This window comes from Desmodus rotundus, chromosome 8 (assembly GCF_022682495.2).
Source record: "Desmodus rotundus isolate HL8 chromosome 8, HLdesRot8A.1, whole genome shotgun sequence".
Lineage (NCBI taxonomy): Eukaryota > Metazoa > Chordata > Mammalia > Chiroptera > Phyllostomidae > Desmodus > Desmodus rotundus.
This window is the reverse complement of record NC_071394.1, coordinates 73,934,537-73,953,130: the sequence shown is the minus strand read 5'-3', so window position 1 is coordinate 73,953,130 and position 18,594 is coordinate 73,934,537. Positions and strand designations below refer to the sequence as shown.

Here is an 18,594-nt window from a genome sequence, read left to right as displayed (position 1 = left end):
ATCATAGAATACACTCCTGCTGTGTTAAAACTTTTCACCTTCCCCCTCCAACCGATCACAAAAATGAGTAGGTAGAAGCTATGAACATGAGGACAGCTGCGGGAAGAGGAAACCCACCAACAAAGGAACCACCAACAGATACCAACAGAAGAAGGGAGTGGAAGCCACACTAACTCAATCTAGGACCTATCTGGAAATACAACTAAATAGTGGAGAAATTACTCAGAACAAACAACTAAACAAGAGCAAGAAAAAAGCCTCAAAACCTTGTAAACTCAGAAGAACCACCTCCAACACAACCTGCCCACACCTGCACAACAAATACAAGAGGTGGTGCACAGATTGACTCTCAGTTAACCATCTGGAGGGAAGGACCCACCAAAGAAAGACCCAACAACAACTAAAAACCAAAGACATACAGAGAGCCAACATAAAAGACAGCCCAAGACCAGGGAGCTCAGGACATCAAGGAGACTGTACCACTAAATCTCACAGGTATTCTGCCACAGAAGTTCACACCATAAATCCAGGGGGTCAGAACAGATCAACTTAAGAAGCAGAGGCTAACAGGAAGAGCTTCACAAACAATGGAAAGACAAAGAAACAATCCCCAAATGAAAGGAAACTAGGAATTCTCAGGAAGAATGCTAAATGGAAAGGAGGCAAGTCAACTATCAGATATTGAGTTCAAAGCACTGGTTATAAGGAAGCTTAATGAACTCACACAGAATTACCAAACTCTACAGGTAAACTACAATGAACTCACTGCAAACTATATCAACATGAAAAAGGAAATAGAAATTATCAACAAGGGCATAGAGGAAATGAAGAATAAGATCTCAGAACCGAAGAACACAGCAGAAGATATCAAAAGCAGGCACGATGAAGCAGAGGGCCAGATCAGCAAGCTGGAGAAGGAGGTAGAAAAAAACACCCAGAATGAGCATGAAAAGGAAAAGAGGCTCAGAGAGAATGAAGAGGGGTTAAGGAAAATGAAGGACAACATGAAAGGTAATGATACCGTATAATAGGGATACCAGAAAGAGAAGAAAAAGACCAAACGATAGAAAACCTGTTTAAAAAGTAATGATGCAAAAATTTCTAATCTGATGACAGAAAAAGTCACACAAATCCAGGAAACACAGAGAGTCCCAAGCAACAGGAACCCAAAGAGGCCCACTTGAAGAGACATCATAATTAAAATGGAAAAATCCAAGATAAAGAGAGAATCCAAAAGGCAGCAAAGGAAAAACAGGCAGTAACATACAAGGGAGCCCCAATAAGACTAGCAGCTGACTTCTCAATGGAAACACTCCAAGCCAGAATCGAATGGCAAGAAATATTCCAAGTAATAAAAATCAGAGGCCTGCAACCAAGACTACTTTATCCAGCAAGGCACTCAATTAATATGGAAGGCCAGATAAGGAGCTTCCCAGACAAAAGAAGCCTCAAAGAATATACCTCGGCCAAACCAGCTCTGCGGGAGATACTACAGGGCTTGCTTTGACAACAGGAAGAAAAACAGTGAGAGAGAGACGAACACAGGTATGAAAAAATGGCAATGAGTAAATAATAACCTTAAACATAAAAGGATTAAATGCCCCAATCAAAACACACAGAATAGCGGAATGGATAAGAAAACATAACGCACACATATGCTGCCTCCAGGAGACCCACCTCAGAACAAAAGACCTACACAGACTGAAAGTGAAGGGCTAGAAACAACTATTCCAAGCAAATGGACAGAACAAAAAAAGCAGGAGCAGCAATAGTCATATAGAACAAAACAGACTTCAAAAAAACACCCATAAAAAGAGACCCAGAAGGTTACCTCATAATTCTCAAGCGAAGAATCCATCAAAAAGACACAAACATTGGAAATAGATATGCACACAACACAGGAACACCAACATACATAAAGAAAACCTTGGAGAACTTCAAGAAAGATAATGACAGCAATAGGAGATTTTAACACCCCACTATCAAAAATGGATACAACTTCCAAAAAAAACATCAACAAAGATATTGTGGCATTGAACAATTCCCTAGATGAAATGCACTTAACTGATATATATAGAACCTTTCATCCCAAAGAAGCAAAACACATATTCTTATCAAATGCACATGGAACATTTTCAAAGATGGACCACATGACAGGACACAAAACAAGCCTCAACAAGTTCAAGAAAATTGAAATCATATCAAGCACTTCCTCCTACCACAAGGACTAGAGGAAAGAGGAAAAAACTAGAGGAAAAAACCCAAAAAAACTCAACATCATGGAGATTGAATAGCATACTATTAAACAAACAATGGGTCAAGAATGAGATTGGGGAAGAAATCCAAAAGATCCTGGAAAAAAATAAAAATGACCTTACAACAATCCAAAATTTAAGGGACACAGTGAAGGCAGTTCTGAGAGGGAAGTACATAGTGATACAGGACTACTTAAAAAAGATAGAAACATTTCAAATAAACAACCTAACCCTACAACTACAAGAACTGGAAAAACAACAACAAGGACAGCACAGAGCAAGTAGAATGAACGAAATAACCAAGATTAGAGCAGAATTAAATGACATAGATGTTAAAAGCACAATTCTAGGGATCAATGAAACCATGAGCTGGTTCTTTGAAAAGATCAATAAAATTGACAAGCATTTAAGCAGGCTCATCAAGAAAAAAAGAGAGAGGACCCAAATAAACACAATCAGAAATGAAAGAAGAGAGATTACAACTGATACCACAGAAATACAAAGGATTCTAAGAAATTACTACAAAGAACTGTATGTCAAGAAATTTGAAAATCTAAGTGAAGTGGACAAATTTCTATAAAAATATAATCTCCCAAAACTGAATGAAGACAAAGCAGAGAGCCTAAAAAGACCAATAACACCTGATGAAACTGAAACAGTAATCAAAAAGCTTCTGACACACAAAACCTCTGGACCACAGGGCTTCAAAGGTGAATTCTACAGAGCATTTAAGGGAGAGCTAACCCCCATCCTCCACAGATTATTTCAAAAAATCCAAGAAAATGGAACACTCCCAAACTCGTTTTATGAAGCCAACATTATCCTAATCCCAAAACCAGATAAAGACATAACAAAGAAAGAAACTTCAGGCCAATATCGCTGATGAACACAGACACTAAAATCCTCAACAAAATATTGGAAAACCGCATCCAGGAATATGTTAAAACGATCATACAGCATGATCAAGTGGGATTCATCCCAGGGATGCAAGGATGGTACAATATTCGCAAATCAATAAGCATAATACATCACATAAACAAAACGAAAGACAAAAATCACATGATCATACCAATAGATTCGGAAAAAGCATTTGATAAGATACAGCACCCATTTCTGATAAAAACACTCAGCAGAGTGGGAATAAAGGGAGCATTCCTCAACATAATAAAGGCCATATATGAGAGACCTAAAGCCAACATCATACTCAATGGACAAAAACTTAGAGCTTTCCCACTAAGATCAGGAATAACACAAGGATGCCTTCTCTCACCACTCCTATTCAACATAGTATTGGAAGTCCTAGCCACAGCAATCAGACAAGAAAAAGAAATAAAAGGCATCCAAATTGGAAAGGAGGAAATAAAACTGTCACTGTTTGCAGATGGCATGGTAGTATACATAGAAAATCCTATAGATTCCACCAAAAAACTACTGGACCTAATAAATTAATTGGGAAAAACAGCGAAATACAAAGTCAATATCCAAAAATCAAAGGCACTCCTGTACACCAACAATGAAACAGCACAAACAGAAATCAGGAAAAAAATCCCATTTGATATAGCAACAGGAAAGATAAAGTACCTAGGAATAAACCTAACCAAGGAGGTAAAAGACCTGTACTCAGAAAACTACACAACACTGAAGAAAGAAATTAAGGAAGACAAAAACAAATGGAAGCTTGTACCATGCAAATGGATTAGAAGAATTAACATCATCAAAATGGCCATATTACCCAAAGCGATTTATAGATTCAATGAAATCCTTACTAAAGTACCCATGACATATTTCACAGACACAGAACAAACATTTCAGACATTTATATGGAATCATAAACGACCCCTAATAGCTGCAGCAATTTTGAGAAAGAAGAACAAAGCAGGAGGTATCACAATACCTGATATCAAACTGTGTTACAAGGCCACTGTAATCAAAACAGTCTGGAACTGGCATAAAAACAGGCACATAGACCAATGGAATAGAACAGAGAGCCCAGAAATAAACCCAAGTCTTTATGGTCAATTAATGTTTGACAATGGGTGAAGAAGCATAAAATGGAGCAAAAAGAGCCTCTTCAACAAGTAGTGTTGGGAGATCTGGACAGCTACATACAAAAAAATGAAGCTTGATCATCAACTTACACCACACACAAAAATAAATTCAAGGTGGATAAAAGACTTAAATATAAGTCATAACACCATAAAAGTCCTAGAGGAAAACATTGGCAGGAAAATCTCAGAAATTCCACGCAGCAACATCTTCATAGACATGTCCCCTAAAGCAAGGGACATAAGGGAAAGAATAAACAAATGGGACCTCATCAAAATAAAAAGCTTCTGCATGGCTAAAGAAAACAGCATTAAAATAAAAAGAGAACCAACAGTATGGGAAAACATATTTGTCAATGATACCTCAGACAAGGGTCTGATCTCCAAAATATATAAAGAACTCACACAACTCCACTCCAGGAAGACAAACAACCCAATTAAAAAATGGACAAAGGACTTGAACAGACACTTCTCCAAGGAAGACATACAGATGGCCCAGAGACTTATGAAAAGATGCTCAGCATCACTAGCCATCAGAGAGATGCAAATTAAAACCACAATGATATACCACTTCACACCAGTCGAAATGGCCAACATAAATAAACCAACAAACAAGTGTTGGAGAGGATGCAGAGAAAAGGGAACCCTAGTACATTGTTGGTAAGAATCCACACTGGTGAGGCCATGTGGAAAACAGTATGGAATTTCCTCAGAAAACTAAAAATGGAACTGCCTTTTGACCCAGCATTTCCACTGCTGGGATTATACCCTAAGAACCCTGAAACCCCAATTCAAAAGAACCTATGCTCCCCAATATCATAGCAGCACAATTTACAACAGCCAAGTGCTGGAAACAACCTAAGTGCCCATCAGCAAATGAGTGGATCAAAAGACTATGGTACATTTACAAGATGGAATTCTACGCAGCAGAGAAAAAGAAGGAGCTCCTACCATTTGGGACAATATGGTTGGAACTGGAGAGCTTTATGCTAAGTGAAATAAGTGAGGTGGTGAGGAAGAAATACCATATGATCTCACCTTTCACTGGAACATAATCAAGAAAAGAAAAAGCAAACAAAATATAACCAGAGTCATTTAACTTAAGAACAATCTAACAATAGCCGGGGTGGGTGGGGGCAGGGGACAGTGGGGAGAAGACTTTTCAGGAACTACTATAAAGGACACATGGACAAAACCAAGGGGGAAGGTGGAAGCAAGGGAGTGAGGTGGGTTTGGCTGGAGTGGGGATGGGGGAGAAAATGCAGACAACTCTAATTGAACAACAATAACATAACTAAAAAAAGAAAGAAAGAACCAGAACTCCCAGAAAATAGAACTGTATGGCAGTCCGAAAACCAAGGAGTTAAAGAAGAAACATTCATCCAGACAGGTAGGAGGGAGGATACAGGCAGCTGAGTGGAGAGCACTCTCAGCAAGGCAGCGGCTGGCATATAGGAAGTTTCACATTTGGGTGGGGATAAACTGGGAGGAACAACTGGGGAGCAAGACAGACAACACAACCCAGGGTTCCAGTACAGGGAAATAAAGCCTCAAAATATCTGGCTGAAAAAAGCAGTGGGGATTGAAGTGGAAGGAGAAAATCCCAGCCTCACAGGAGAGGTCATTAAAGAGTCCTACATGGTCCTAGAATGTCACAAAACCACCTACCTGGGAATCAGCATCAGAAGGGCCCAATTTGCTTGTGGGCAGTGGAGGAAGTGACTGAAAGCCAGCTGAGAGCTGAGCAACTGGCACTATTTGTTCCCTCTCAAACCCCTCCCCCACACACAGAGCCACAACTCAGCAATGTGGGTTGCCCACCCCTGGGGAATACCTAAGGCCTTGCACTTACTACGTAACAGCCACACCAAGACAAAAAAATATGCCCCAAATGAAAGAACAGATCAAAGGTCCAGAAAGAATACAATTAAGCAATAAACACACAGCTAACCTATCAGACACAGAGTTCAAAACACTGCTAATTAGGATGCTCACAGCAATGGTTGAGTATGGTCACAAAATAGAGGAAAAAGTGCAGACTATGAAAAGTGAAATAAAGGAAAATGTACAGGTAACCAACAGTGACAGGAAGGAAACCAGGACTCAAATCAATGCTTTGGAGCACAACAAAGAAACAAACATTCAACTGCAACAGAATAAAGAAACAAGAATTCAAAAAAAATGAGGAGAGGCTTAGGAACTGCCGGGACAACTTTAAACATTCCAACATCCAAATCATAGGAGTGGCAGAAGAAGAGGAAGAGCAAGAAATTGAAAACTTATTTGAAAAAAAATGAAGGAGAACTTCCCCAATATGGTGAAGGAAATAGACTTCTAGGAAGTTCAGGAACCTCAGAGAGTCCCAAAAAACTTGGACACAAGGAAGCACAAACCAAGGCACGTCATATTTACATTATCCAAGACTAAAGATGAGAGAATCTTAAAAGCAGCAAGAGAAAAGGAGACAGTTCCCTACAAAGGAGTTCCCATCATACTATCAGCTGATTTCTCAAAAGAAACCTTGCAGGCAAGAAGTGGCTGGAAAGAAGTATTTGAAGTCATGACAGGGAAGGACATACATCCAAGATGACTCTATCCAGCAAAGCTATCACTTAGAATGGAAGGGCAGTTAACGTGTTTCCCAGAAAAGGTCAAGTTAAAGGAGTTCGTCATCACCAAGTCCTTATATATGAAATGTTAAAGGGTCCTATCTAAAAAAAAAGAACAAAAATACAAACAGTGAAGTGACAACAAACTCATGACTAACAACTGAACCTAAAAGAACAAAAACAAAAACAAAAATGAACTAAGCAAATAACTAGAACAGCAATAGATTCACAGAAATAGAGATCACATGGAGCATTATCAGCAAGGGGTGGGAGGATGGGGAAAAGGTACAGGGAATAAGAAGCATAAATGGTAGGTACAAAATAGACAGGGGGAAGTTAAGAATAGTATGGGAAATGGAGAAGCCAAAGAACTTGTATGTATGTCCTATGGACATGAACTAAAGTGGGGGAATGATGATGGGAGGGAGGGTACAGGGCAGAGGGAAATAAAGGGGAGGAAAAAATTGGACAACTATAATAGCATAATCAATAACATATATTAAAAAATAAAATAAATAAGAGGGTTGAATGTCTCATGTTCTAATTGAAAGAGCATGAACTTTGTAACTAAAGAACTAGGTGGAATCCTAGCTAAGCCATTCATGAACCATGTTCTCAGATAAGTTCTTAAAATCCCTAAGCTTGTCTACTAGGAAAAGGACATCCTTATACTTAGGTGCCAGCTTTGTTAATAGAAATGCAAAGATTATCTAAAATTGCCCACCTAGGGCCTGGTACACAGTGAAGCAATGAAGACTAGCAAGATCCTGCTGCACTGGGCAGACAGAGAAGAACCAAAGTACCCCAAGTTCATCATTAAAAAGAAACCAAGCATCCCCGGCCCCACCTACAACCCTGACCCCTAACTTGGGTGTACTGTCTTCCACCTAGAAATGTGCAAATATAAACAGGATGAATTTTAGGAAATGACATTTAAAACATGCACCTTAAAGGAGAAAATATGTTTATTAAAAGAAAAACAGTGTTCTTAAAAGCAGATATCATGAATTACTTTGACTTTATTCTCACAGTGAACAATCACACTGTGTGGAAGAAAGTAAGAGTTAAAAAATACTCAGTTTTTTTAGACAGGTAATTTAGATGGATATTTGGAGGGGCTCCTTTTTTCATCCAGAGAAATCTTAACAGAGAGTGTATTTGTAAATAAACAAGAAAAGAGAAAATTCTATCCCAGCACAGCCCTTTTCCCAAGTTAGCCCATGGTGCATAACAGCTCTCACAGGTGTCATGCAGCAGGTTCACAACACGTACTGAGGGGTGCCGCACACACAGAAGAGCACGTGGCACTAGGAGGACTTCTAAGGGAAAGGAAAATTCAGGCTCCGTCCTCAAGAAATGTACTCCCTCACAACTCTTATTCTTCGGTATGCTCATTCTCTCAAGGTAAGAGGTATTATGAAAAGGGAAACTGGAAGACAGCCTAAGGCAGAATAAAAATGTAGTTATAACTATAAGAAAGAAATGGTGCATGTCTACCCTGGCCAATTACTCCCCTTGACATACATTATTGCCTAAGTGTCTCCATAAGTATAGCAGTTCACCTATGTTCAAACCTTTTACAGGTAGATCAATGTTTTCTTTGACCCTTTTTAATTTGTATATTTTAAAAATGAGGCAGGACATCAAACCTAGATTTTTACTTTCTCATTTCAAAAACTTAAATTTGTTTGATTTCTGAATGTAATACTTTGTGATATAAGAATTATGACTTCATAAAACCACAATGAGATACCACTTCACACTGGTAAGAATGGCCATCATAAATAAATTACAACAAGTGTTGGAGAAGATGTACTAGGTTGGTGCACTACCAACCTAGTGCACTGTTGGTGGGGATGCAGACTGGTGCAGCCACTACAGAACACAGTATGGAAATTTCCTCAGAAAACTAAAAATGGAACTGCCTTTTGACCCGGCAATTCCACTGCTGGGATTATACCCTAAGAATCCTGAAACCTCAATTCAAAAGAACCTATGCACCCCAATGTTCATAGCAGCACAATTTACAATAGCCAATTGCTGGAAGCAACCTGCTTCCAGGTGTGCCCATCGCCTGGAAGTGTGCCCATCAGCAAATGAGTGGATCAAAAGACTATGTATGGTACATCTACATGATGGAATACTATGCAGCAGAAAGAAAGGAACTCCTACCCTTTGGAACAGCATGGATGGAACTGGAGAGCATTATGCTAAGTGAAATAAGCCAGGCAGTGAAAGAAAAATACCATATGATCTCATCTATAAGTGGAACCCAATCAGTAAAACAAATAAGCAAGCAAAATAGAACCAGAGACATTGAAATTGAGAACATACTGTCAGTAACCAGAGGGGAGGTGGGAGGGGATAATGGGGGGAAAAGGAGGAAAGGTTTTCAGGAACATGTACAAAGGACACATGGACAAAACCAAAGAGGGGTAGAATCAATGGTTGGGAGTAGGGATGGCTGGGGACAGGGGGAATGGAGGGAGTAAAATGGAAACACTGTACTTGAACAAAAAACAATAAATAAATAAATAAAAGAATTATGTCTTCAGAGGCAGAACACATTAAAATATGATCAATAGATTAGTTGGTCCGAAGGTTGTGGGTTATTGTTAAGCTGATCAATAGATTATATTAATTCTGAAATATTCACTGTAAGCCCAGCCTCTGAAAACTTTGATATAGTGTGGCACTGTAATCCTCACCTCACGTAATGAGCAAGAGTATAGCACAATTCATGTTTCTCCTCTGCAGAACAAATAGTCCACAAAGTTGAAACTGTGCTTGTAGGTTGAGAATAAGAAGTATATGCATAAATGGGAAAATCATTGTAATTTCAACTCTTTTCCCAAGACTATATGGCAAACCCAACTTCCAGAGGAATGTTAAGTTCATTTCAGTCGTGGGAACAATATCAGAAAGTTTGCCAAAAGAGGTCATGGACATTCCTTTCCTGCCCACAGTACATAAATGGCTTTTATTTTGAAAAAAATTCTAATGAGGCTCACTCTAAGGGATTAGAGAAAGGTGATGGGATAAATTTAGTTACAATGCTATATATACATATTCCCTCACCTTTTGATTCTGATTGAGTTATTTGATACAAATATGCAGGTTTCTTCTAAAATACTGAAGTATTGAAAGCCCTTCAGAGAGAGAGGGAAGACCACGGAGGAGTGAATGGAAGTCACACAGACCTCCTCCCAGGACCAATCTTGAGTTATAACTCCATTGTGTAGAAACCATCTGGAACAAACAACTGAACTATAGCCAGAGAGAAGCATATAACATTGGACATACAGAACCAGTTTCAGCACAACCAGTCTGGTAAGGAGTGCAGTAGAGACTCGAGAGGGCTGGCTGGGCGCCCACAGGCGTCAGTGCTAGTGGGATAATTAAGCAGCCGTTTGGATCCCCCAGAGAAGATTGGAGTCTAAACCCTAAGCTAGGATTCCCAGCCTAGAACACCAGAGCCCAAAAAGTACACAGATAACAACCAGTGGAAAAAGCAGCAGGGTTGCTCTCTGCCAGAGACAGACGGTTGGAGACACAAGGGCCAACACACAAATTTTCATTTGCAGCCACTTACCTGGGGCTCAGGCAAAGGCAGGGGCAGAGCCACTAGAGATGCTTGAGGAGAGACCAGGTACAGAGGCTTTGGGGAGAGAACTTAGAGAGGAGCCATGGGGATCCTGGTGCTGAGTCATCCCCCAGTCAGCAGCAGCCTTCATGCTCAGGCAGACCACTCCCCTCCGAGCAGCAGTAGCGTGAGGGGAAAAACAACAGCCCCAAACCCAGGAGGGTCTCTGCCCTGGCCCTTTGGTGCTTAAGCCTGACTGCTGAGTTCTAGTGACCAGATAAACAACCGAAGAAGATAGCCAGAGACAGTAGATCACTGGCAAATGTGGAACAGAGAGGACTACAGAGACTTGAGGAGAGACTGGGGACAGAGGCTTTGGGGAGAGAACTGAGAAAGTAGCTGCCGGGATCAGGTGCTGAGCCAACCCCCATACACAGCAATCATCCTGCTCAGGCAGTCCACTCCCCTCCAAGCAGCCACTACCTGAGGGGAAACAATAGCCCCAACTGCAGGAGGGATTCAGCCCTGCCCTAGGGTGCTTAAACCTGACTACTGAATGCAGAGTGACCGTATTAGCAATTGAAAGAGACAGCCAGAGACAGCAGATCACTGGAAGTATCAAACAGGCTGCCTAAGGTCAGACGGGAGGGATCCACATCTGACATCACCAGAGGCAGATACAGAAAGAAAAAAAACAGTGGTAAATACAAGATACTATCAATAGAAAAGCCACTGTGATCTCCTTCATGATTTGTGATATTTCCTTTCCTGCATAGCTTTATAACATTCATTTCTTGTCCAGCGAATTTGTATATAATAACTCACTAGATTTTATACTATAGTATATTTCAATCCACATATTTTGCCTCTCCCTTCTCCTAGCCCATCTTACCTTCCTCTTTCCTTGCAATATTCTCATTTCAAATTTGGTTTTCTCTGTAGCTACAACTTGTTTCCATTCCATACTCTTACTATTTCTCCCTTGTCCAGACACTAAAAATGAAGTCTCTTCTCAAGGGTCATTTCATATCCTTTTGCCCACCTATTAGAATACCAGCATTCTCTCTACACTTGTAACAAACTTTGCTAGCTGGTTCTGGGTAGGGTAGTTGTTGTTACATTGTTTTTTCAAGGTTATCTCTAGAGCTTCACTAATTCTGTATTTCATATGACAAATTTTACTGGACGCCTCTCCTACTTTTTATTTTTTACTTAAATTCTAATTATGCCATCTTAGCCTGTTTTTCTTTTCTTTTTTTTTTTTTTGTCTTTCTTCTATTTCTATTTCACCCTGCCCTTTTGTTTTTCTTTACTCTCCATTTTTCCTTTTCCTTTACATCCCAAATTTTAATTTTTCCCTCAGTCTAGTTTTTGTCCCTTACAAAAGAAGGAGGTATTCCCTCTCCCTCTATCATTATAAAACCACTGCCAATTCCGCTAAACATCTCTTTTCTTTGTAAGGAAAGAGACTTTTCTTTGTTTCATTTTTCCCTCTTATTCCCATACCACCTATATTAATTTTAGTTTGTTTGTTGTTGATAGTACTCTGGTGGATCTTTCTCTCCAATCTGGCTCCTATATTTTTATTAATTATTTAATATTTTTCCTTCCTTTTTCTTTCTCTGTCCCTCTTTATTTTATACTATTTTAATTTCTATTTAAACCTAATATTATATGCTTCCCTTCTCATATTCCATTCCATACTCATCACTCCCTTTCTTTATTCATGAGGTAAACTATACCTTCTCTCCTTCCATTATTCCAACTCCCAACTCTTATAAGTGCTGCTCCCTCTACCCTATCAAAATAATTTCTCTTTCAGTAGGTCATCTCATACCCACTCTCTTATAGTAGTCTTAATCTTCTTACAGCCTTATTAATACTGGTTCATTTGCTACTGATAGTGGGGTTGTTGTGGGGAGCTATAGTTGCAAGTGTGGGTTTGTTTCTTGGGCTCTGTGGTTTTGTTCAGGTACCACCTGCAAAAACAGCACATGAGACATGGTGGGCAAGTGACCCTAAGTCAACCAGCAAGAGAGAAGGACCCATGAAAGAATGACGCAACAACAGTCAAAAGGCAATTACATCCAAAAAACCAGCATGAAAGGCATAAAGGACATCCCAAGAACATCGAGTTCAGGTGATCAGGGAGACTGCACCACTGTATCTCAAAGGCCTCCCACCATAGAAGTTCAACCACAAAGTCAGAAATTCAAAATAGATCAATTTAAGAAACAGAAGCAAATAAGAAGAGTCCCACAAACAATGGGAACACAAAGAAACAACCCCCAATCTAAAGGAAAAGAGGAATCCTCAGAACGAATGCTAAATGAAATAGACAGAACTCAACTATTAGATATTGAGTTCAAAACAATTATAAAGAAGCCAAATGAACTCAGTGCAAACTACCAAAACCTACAGGGAAATTACCAGAAACTTGCTGCAAACTATATCACCAAAAAAGAAAAGGACAAAGAAACAATCAGCAAGGGCCAAGAAGAAATGAAGAATATAATTTTTGAATTAAATATAGTAGAAGGAATCAAAAGCAGGCTAGATGAAGCAGAGGAAGATATCAGTGAGCTAGAGGACAAAGTAGAAAAAAACCTCCCCAAAACAGCAAGAAAAGGAAAGAAGACTATAAAAAAAATGAAGAGGGGTTAAAGGAAATGCAGGACAACATGAAATGGAATAATATCCACATAATAGGAATACCAGAAGGAGAAGAGGAGGAGCAAGGGATAGAAAACCTGTTTGAAAAAGTAATGATGGAAAACTTCCCTAATTTGATGAGAGAAGAAGCCATACAAGTCCAGGAAGCAGAGAGGGTCCCAATCAAGAGAACCCAAAAGAGGCCCACTGGAAGACACATCATAATTAAAATGGCAAAATTTAGAGACAAAGAGAGAATCTTAAAGGCAGCAAGGGAGAAAGAGGAAGTAACATACAAGGGAGCCCCAATAAGGCTAGCAACTGACTTCTCAATAGAAACATTACAAGTCAGAAGGAAATGGCAAGTAATGAGAACCAGAGGCCTGCAACTGAGACTACTATATACAGGAAGGCTCACAATTAAAATGGAAGGCAAAATAAGGAGTTTCCCAGACCAAAGAAGTCTCAAAGAATACACCTCCACCAAACCAGCACTGAAAGATATGCTAAAGTGACTACTTTAAGAAGAGGAAGAAAAAGAGTGAAAAGGGAACAAAGGTACAAAGGGAGTAAAATGACAATGAATAAGTACCGATCAATAATTACCTTAAATGTAAATGGATTAAATACTCCAATCAAAAGACATAGGGTAGCTGAATGGATAAGAAATCCTCACCCACACATATATAATGCCTACAAAAGACCTATCTCAGAACAAAAGACCTACACAAAATGAAAGTGAAGGGCTGGAAAAAATATTCCATCTCAACAGGCAGGAAAAAAAGCCAGGGTAGCAATACTTGTATCTGACAAAATACTTCAAAACAAAGACCATAAAAAGAGACCCAGACGGACACTTCATAATACTTAGGGGAAGAATCCATCAAAAAGGCATAAACATTATAAACATATATGCACCCAATATAATAGCACCCAAACACATGAGGAAAGTTTCGCAGGACTTCAAGAAAGATATAGACAGCAAAACACCTATACTAGGGGATTTTAACACCCCACTGTCAAAACTGGATAGAAATACCCCCAAAAAATATCAACAAGGATATTGTGGCATTGAACAATACCCTAGATGAAATAGACTTAACTAATATATAGAGAGTCTTTCATCCCAAAGAAGCAAAAATACACATTCTTATCAAACGCACATGGAACATTTTCAAAGATGGACCACATGATAGGACACAAAACAAGCCTCAACAAGTTCAAGAAAATTGAGATCATATCAAGCATTTTCTCTGACCACAAGGGACTGAAACTAGAAACCAACCCCAAAGGAAAAAACTCAGAAACACTTAAACTCATGGAGATTGACTAGCATGCTATTAAATAATGAATGGGTTAAGAATGAGATCAAGGAATAAATCAAAAAGTTTCTGGAAACAAATGAAAATGAACTCACAACAATCTAAAACATATGGGACACAGTGAGGGTAGTCCTGAGAGGGAAGTTCATAGTGATACAGGACTACCTAAAAAAGATAGAAACATTTCAAATAAACAATCTAACCCTACACCTACAAGAACTGGAGGAACAACAACAAACACAGCCCAGAGCAAGTAGAAGGAAGGAAATTACCAAGATCAGAGCAAAATAAAATGACATAGAGACTAAAAGCACAATTCTAAGGATCAATGAATCCAGGAGTGAGTTCTTTGAAAAGATAAACAAAATCGACAAGCCTTTAAGCAGGCTCATCAAGAAAAAAAGAGAGAGGATCCAAATAAACACAATTAGAAATGAAAGAGGAGAGATTACAACTGAGACCACAGAAATACAAAGGATTCTAAGAAATTACTACAAAGAACTGTATGCCAAGAAATTTGAAAATCTAAGTGAAATGGACAAATTTCTAGAAAAATATAATGTTCCAAAACTGAATGAAGATGAAGCAGAAAGCCTGAAAAGACCAGTAACAGCTGATGAAATCGAAGCAGCAATCAAAAAAACTCCCAGCACACAAAAGCTCTGGACTGGATGGTTTCACAGGAGAATATTACAAAACATTTAAGGAAGAGCTAAACCCTATCCTTCACAGACTATTCAAAAAAATCCAAGGAAACAAGAGACTCCCAAACTCTTTTTATGAAGCCAGCATCATCCTAATCCCAAAATCAGATAAAGACATAACAAAGAAAGAAAACTCCAGGCCAATATCACTGATGAACATAGATGCTAAAATTCTCAACAAAATGTTGGCAAACCACATCCAACAAACATTAAAAAGATCATACACCATGATCAAGTGGGATTCATCCCAGGGATGCAAGGATGGTACAATATTCGTAAATCAATACACATAATACATCACATAAACAAAACGGAAGACAAAAATCACATGATTATATCAATAGATGCAGAAAAAGCATTTGATAAGGTACAGCACCCATTTATGATAAAAACACTCAGCAAAGTGGGAATAGAGGGAGCATTCCTCACCATAATAAAGGCCATATATTAGAGACCTGCAGCCAACATCACAATCAATGGGCAAAAACTAAAAGCTTTCCCACTAAGATCAGGAACAAGACAAGGATGTCCACTTTCACCGTTTCTCTTCAACACAGTATTGGAAGTCCTAGGCACAGCAATCAAACAAGAAGAAATAAACGGCATCCAAATTGGAAAGGAGGAAGCAAAATACTCACTGTGTGCAGATGACATGATAGTGTTCATAGAAAACCTTATAGACTCCACCAAGAAACTACCTGCTCTAATAAGTGGATTTGGGAAAACGGGGGTATACAAAATCAATATTCATAAATTGAAGGCATTTTTGTATACCAACAATGAAATGTCAGAAACAGAAATCAGGAAAAAAATCACATTTGCTATAGGAACAAGAAAAATAAAATGCCTCGAAATAAACCTAACTAAGGAGGTAAAAGACCTGTACTTAGAATTAGAAATCTATACAACACTGAATAAAGAAAATGAGGAAGACACAAATAAATGGAAGCATATACCATGTTCATGGACTGGAAAAATTAACATCATCAAAATATCCATACTACCCAAAGTGATTTATATGTTCAACTCAATCCCTATGAAAATACCAATGATATATTTCACAGATATAGAACAAACATTTCAGAAATTTTGTATGAAACCATAAACAACCCAGAATAGCTGCAGCAATGAGAAAGAAGAACAAAGTAGGTGGATCACCCTACCTGACATCAAACTATGTTACAAGGCCACTTAATCAAAACAGCCTGGTACTGGTATGAGAACAGACACATAGATCAATGGAACGGAATAGAGAGGCCAGAAATAAACCCAAGTCTTTATGGTCAATTAGTATTCGACAAAGGGGGCAGAAACATAAAATGGAATCAAAATAGCCTCTTCAACAAATGGTGTTGGACATCTGGACAGCTACATGCAAAAAAATGAAACTCAACCACAAACTTACACCACACAAAAATAAATTCAAGGTGGATAAAAGACTTAATATCCGTGGTGATATCATAAAAGTCCTAGAAGAGAAAATAAGGCAGGAAAATCTCAGATATTCCATGCAGCAATATTTTTACCATTATGTCCCCTAGCAAGGGACATAAAGGAAAGTATAAACAAATGGGATCTCATCAAAATAAAAAGCTTCTCCACGGCTAAAGAAAACATTAGCAAAATGAAAAGGGAACCACCTGTACGGGAAAACATATTTATTTGCCCATGATATCACGGACAAGGGTTTGATCTCCAAAATATATAAAGAACTTACATGACTCCACTCCAGGAAGACAAATAGTCAAATTAAAAAATGGGCATAGGACTTCAACAGACACTTCTCCAAAGAGGACATACAGAGGGTCCAGAACATTTGAAAGGATGCTCAGCATCACTGGCCATCAGAGAGATGCAAATTAAAACCACAATGAGATACTACCTCACACCGATCAGAATGGCCATCATAAATAAATCTACAAACAATAAGTGTTAGAGAGGTTGCGGAGAAAAGGGAACCCTAGTGCACTGTTGGTGGGAAAGTAAACTGGTACAGCATCTGTGGAAAACAATATGAAATTTCCTCAAGAAACTAAAAATGGAATTGCCTTTTGACTCAGCAATTCCACTGCTATGTTTATACCCTAAGAATCCTGAAACACTATTTGAAAAGAACCTATGCACCCCAATGTTCATAGCACCACAATTTACAATAGCCAAGTGCTGGAAGCACCCTATGTGCCCATCAGTAAGTGAGTGGATCAATAAACTATGGTACATTTACACAATGGATTACTACGCAACAGAAACAAAGAAGTTAGTTCCTACCCTTCGCAACAACAAGGATGGAACTGGAAAGTATTATGCTTGGTGAAGTAAGCCAAGTGGTGAAAGACAAATACCATATTATCTCACCTATAATTGGAACCTAGTTATCAAAACAAACTGGCAAGCAAAATATAGTCAGAGACATTGAAATTGACAACAAGCTGACAGTAACCAGAGTGGAGGGGAGAAGGAAATAACGTGGGAAAGAATGAAAAGGGACATAAATGAACATGAATGAGGGACCAATGATGGAATCAAGGGAGGGCGGGATTGAGGGTGGGAGGTGGGCGTGGGTAGGGCGGCAGAAAGTGGTAGTGGGGAAATGGAGACAACTGTTTTCGAACATCAATTAAATAAGGAAAAAAATAAATAAAAAATAAAATAAAATAAAATAAAATATTAGCCGTGGCTGGTGTGGTTCAGTGCATTGAATGCCAGCCTGCGAACCAAAGGGTCGCCAGTTCAATTCCCAGTCGGGGCACATACCCGAGTTGCAGGCCAGGTTCCCAGTTGGGGACACACGAGAGGCAACCACACACTGATGTTCTCTCATTCTCTTTCTCCCTCCCTTCCCCTTTCTCTAAGAATAAATAAATAAAATATTTTTTAAAACTACTCAAGTATTAAATGAAGGGAAATTCAAACAAATTCCCTTCTTCAGAGAAGAAAGCAGAAAGCAAATCCACTACTTAATGTCATACTGCTTCCCAAAAAGTCACAGGAAATCACTACATGTGTATATCAAAAAAGGAACAAAGTCTCATTAATAAATTATAGCCCTGGCTGGTGTGGCTCAGTAGATTAAGCACAGGCCTGTGAACCAAAGGGTTGTGGGTTCGATTTCCAGTCAGGGCACATGCCTGGGTTGTGGGTCCAGTCCCCAGCAGGGGGCGCAGAGGAGGCAACCACACTTGATGTTTCTCTTCCTCTCTCTTTCCCCCTCCCTGCCCCTCTGTCTAAAAATAAATAAAATCTTTAAGAAAATAAAATTAAAATAAAAGAAGTAAATTATAGTTAAATTCACTTCTCACCTGCATCCAATTTCATGAAGTAGGTTGGTTTTTCAATAACGATATCACATTTAGCATCTTCTATAGGTCTGAAGTTTAGCTGAGTATAGCTCTGGAGCTCCGCAAACCTAAAAGTATGAATTGGG

General features: G+C 39.0%; 1 protein-coding gene across 7 annotated transcripts in view; it reads right to left on the bottom strand.

Moving 5' to 3' along the window:
* EOGT (EGF domain specific O-linked N-acetylglucosamine transferase) overlaps window positions 1-18,594 on the bottom strand; it is a 62,472-nt gene that overhangs the window by 26,174 nt on the left and 17,704 nt on the right. For all 7 annotated transcript variants that reach the window (XM_045192338.3, XM_045192337.3, XM_045192335.3 and 4 more), the window contains one exon: window positions 18,470-18,576. In XM_045192338.3, the coding sequence (XP_045048273.1) occupies window positions 18,470-18,576 (107 nt within the window). The remainder of the gene's footprint in view (window positions 1-18,469; window positions 18,577-18,594) is intronic.